We start from the raw sequence: 3,981 nt of genomic DNA on the forward strand, positions 1-3,981 counted from the left end.
TCTGGTGACTTCCAAAGCTGTAGTGAAGCGTCCTTGAAAATGCAATTGTAGATATTTGGTGCCTTTCATCAACGTTTTTCGGTAAAATTCACGCAGGAATGTGTCTTTAAATGGACATGAAAGGTCTTGAGCCCAAAACAAAAAAAATCTATAAAGACCACAAAATGAGTGGAAAAATGTCGGTCTCTTCGATTTTCTCATTTTGACTAGCAGTTGATTTCACCACGTTGCCACAAATTTGAGCTAGTCTTGTCTCCTGCTACCACACATCCATTTCAATGACTCACAATTTCCTTTTCAGTTATTGTTGGTTTTTGTAATCAATAATTCGATTTTGTAAATCTTCAGAAAAGCAGGAAAAAAAACACATTTTAAAAACTGTCTTGTATAAACTAAGGAATTCAAAAGAAAACTCAGTAGTGAGCATCAGTGTTTCAGCTGATATTGTGTATCTGGAAAAGTGACTGGGTAAAGCTGAAGTAAAATATAATAGTCTTGGACCTATTCAAAGGAAGTAGTGGAGAGGTAGTGGGGAGCTGACACAACTTTTGAATAATTCTCTTAGCTGCAAAAACGTTTCAATTTATATACCGAGTTGCAAAAGTTCTGTCACACCCACCTTAAAAGTACAATAACTCATTTACTACTCAACATAGCCAAGAGAAATTTGGTATACGCGATCTTTATTAATTTTCTGCCAGCATGACATAAAAAGAATTGACACATGTCTTTCCTTATTCAAGGGGGATAATTTTATTCACACTGACACTTGCAAAATCCAAATCAAAGTTTTCCCAGTATGGCGTGTGGCCTCTTCTAGCTTGAATTACTGATACAAAACATCTGTTCATTGATTGAATTGAAGTCCTTATGGTTGTCTGAAGAATCCCCTGCCATTCCTTGTGAAGTGCAGCCTTCAGTTCCTGACCAGTTTGTACTGGGTGCGGCCTGTTTCTAATCCTCCAGTCAAGATCCTCTTACAGATGTTCTGTTAGGTTATGGCTTGTGGATCTTGCAGGCAAGTCCAGAACAACGATTTGATGTGTTTGGAAGAAGTTTTCACTGATCCTAGCCATTTGTGGTCGGGCGTTGTCTTGTTAGCAGATTCCATCATCCGTGCCATTTAGCGCAGCCACCGTGACGAAGAATTTCGTCACAATAATGTCGTTATTTGAGATAGCTTTGAAAAGTAACTAAATGTATACGATAAAAAGCAGAGATTCCACCCCCTACCACCACATTTCAGCCACCTTTTGACCTCTTGGGGGACGTTAGATTTGTGAAATTTCTCTTCTCTTCTTTTAAACACTTTTTCTCTTCCATCAATGCTACGAATTAAAAACCTTAACCATTGCTGAAAAGAACACTTTACCAACGTCTTTAGTTTTATGGACAATATTGCTGTGCCAAAATTTGGCAATTTCTTCCATGAAACAGGGTTAGAATGGTTCCATATAAAAGGCAATAATCACGTTATCCACGATCTCAAAAATGTCCCATAATGATGTTTCAAGACAGTCCGAAATACCTAGAAGTCTCTGCACTAAGTTGGACTGGGTTTTGAACATGGGTGTTGACAATAACCCAGTTCTGATGTCGAATTGTCGCCTTTGGTTGGCTACGTCTCGGCTTGTCTTGGTCAGTTCTAGTGGTATTAAAACGTTTGTTCAAGGGTTAGATGATTCCTCTGCAAACATTTACGTGTCTTGCAAAAGCAGAAAGCGCAATTAAAGAATTTATCATACACACAGCCCCTTTATTTTCTGAATTTATCATTTTTTAAATTTTGAAAACAGGAGAATAAGGTACCCAACTGTTAAAAAGTACGGAATTTTATAGTGTGTAAGGTGTGTTTACACAATGTCTATGTGATTCAAAGCAAATTTTGTGTGTAGGAAGCGTTGATTTCAACACAGACCGAGAGAAATCAATTCCAACACTTTGTCCACGTACTACTTCCGGTTTATGATTTCTTTGGTCTGCTCTAGCACAAGAAGTCTCATTTATATAAGTCCCACAACCCATACTTTTAAATGTTACTAAAATTCTCATTCTATATCGAAAATTATCGTAATATAATGGGTGTGACAGAACTTTTGCAACTCGGTATACTATCTTAATCTCAAGATACACATTGCAGCCTGTTAACTGAAAACTGCTATTGTTCATGAATTATTTTATAATGCTATCAGTTCAGTGTTTTAAAAGCACCTTGGCTTGTCATTTGACCATGAAATTCTACCATTACTGCTCAGTCATCATCCAAAATTATTCCGTTCAATGTTAACATTATTTCTGTCAAATATGTGCACATTTTACAAAGTTCCAGAGCTTTAATATGTTCTGAAACTTCATATGTAATTGTATGTATTACACATGTGAAAATTTAGTTCATCTATACATGCAAATAAAACTTAAATAATGAGAAATATTTATGATATATACCGCACTGTTTTTGTTAATAAATTTACTACGAAATTACTAATATGTGTATTTGTCAGTTTGAGTTCTTTTTCGAATTGTATATTACATAACTTCTGTACGTGAGCGAATATCTTGACAAAGTGAGATACAAAATATCGAATGAGAGGCCTTGCAATAAGACGGAAACAAAAGGAAAAAACTGTCCAGTGGATGAAAAATTCCTAGTTCTTGTGATTCTCCTCTTATGTATACTATTTCATAAACATAGTTAAGATGATTTCTCAAAGGCAAAACTGAATACAACCTCAAATTGTTAACATACACACCTCTTTTTCAGAATACAGAGACTTTGCTACAATGTCCAGTAGTTGCCTTGTCTCAGCTTGAAACTCGTGGGTATCAGATGGACCTATAACATGAAGTACACAATTTAGAGACTGCTACACAAATAAAAGAAACAGAATTTTAACATGACATTAATCTGTACATGGAATGAACATTTTCTTTCAAAGGTACCTCAAAATAATAGACTCAATAATGAATCTGAATCTTTCAGTTTCACTGTCAGTTGAGAAAGCTGCTCTAAATGTAGTGCTATGTCAATTTTAAGGGACAGCTCGTCATAATTCGAACAATACACTTGCATGCTTAGATAAAATAGAGAATGGTGGTAGAGGCAGTCAGATAATAAAATCAGTGAAAAGAAAACCCCTGGTTTGTATCTTCCACCTTTATAAAATTAAGTTTCAGCATCTCTTCACCAAAGGGAATTTTAAAAAATTATACACACCTTTTCCTCTTTCTGTGTCCTTAATAATGGTGTGATAATCATCGTCCACTTCCTCAGATGTAGCTTCGGTTGACAAAAATCTGCTGCTAGCCAACAAAATCGGGCGTTGAGGTATGCGTGGCGTACCAGCTCTCAAGACAGATGCATGGAGAGGAGCTGGCTGGGAACCTGTCGATCAACAAGTGAAATCCAAGGATGTAGCTAGTGTTGTAGAATAAAATGAAATTAGCTAACCTCACAACTTAGAAACGCTAGGTGGGAGGGGAGACTCTTGTGAGTTTTTTTTATTTATCTCACATCAAGGTAAGGATGAAATGAAATATTAAAGGTAAAAAAACCCAGCTTTTATTTTGGTGCTCACAAGGTAAAGCTCAAATCTCGCTGCGTCATTGACAGATCACTTTCCGGCCATTTATTGGCCCATATAAATTCCTGAGAAAAGGTCTAGCTGAGGTCTCCATTTAAAACTTACTTGACCTATTACGCACACCCAGAATCTCCACTCTTTGTCTTGTGTGGCCTATATGAAGGTTGTTATGACGTCAAATGTGAAAGACGATGATAACTTATTAAATTTTAACCCATTTCTTAGTACGCCTGGAGATTCCCAATTAGTCCCTGGCTGCCAGCACATGGTATGGGGATTCCCCGTTTGAAGTGATGCCTCTAAATAATAACTGATATATATTATACATTTTAGCACAGTGACTTCCCTTGCAGAGATTTCTTGGGGAAAGTGCTATAAGATAATCTAAATTCAAGTCAAG

At 36.5% G+C, this 3,981-nt stretch overlaps 1 protein-coding gene across 1 annotated transcript in view; it reads right to left on the reverse strand.

The window, feature by feature from the left end:
• The window catches only part of LOC101861407 (heat shock protein 75 kDa, mitochondrial), a gene marked incomplete at both ends in the record, with an annotated part of 22,745 nt that extends 19,363 nt beyond the window's left edge, over window positions 1-3,382 (reverse strand). Inside the window, 2 exon segments of the mRNA XM_013090008.1 lie at window positions 2,751-2,833; window positions 3,215-3,382. Of these exon segments, the coding sequence (XP_012945462.1) occupies window positions 2,751-2,833; window positions 3,215-3,382 (251 nt within the window).
• Between the last annotated feature and the right edge of the window lie 599 nt (window positions 3,383-3,981).

The sequence above is a fragment of the Aplysia californica genome, unplaced genomic scaffold (assembly GCF_000002075.1).
Source record: "Aplysia californica isolate F4 #8 unplaced genomic scaffold, AplCal3.0 scaffold01105, whole genome shotgun sequence".
NCBI classification, from domain to species: domain Eukaryota; kingdom Metazoa; phylum Mollusca; class Gastropoda; order Aplysiida; family Aplysiidae; genus Aplysia; species Aplysia californica.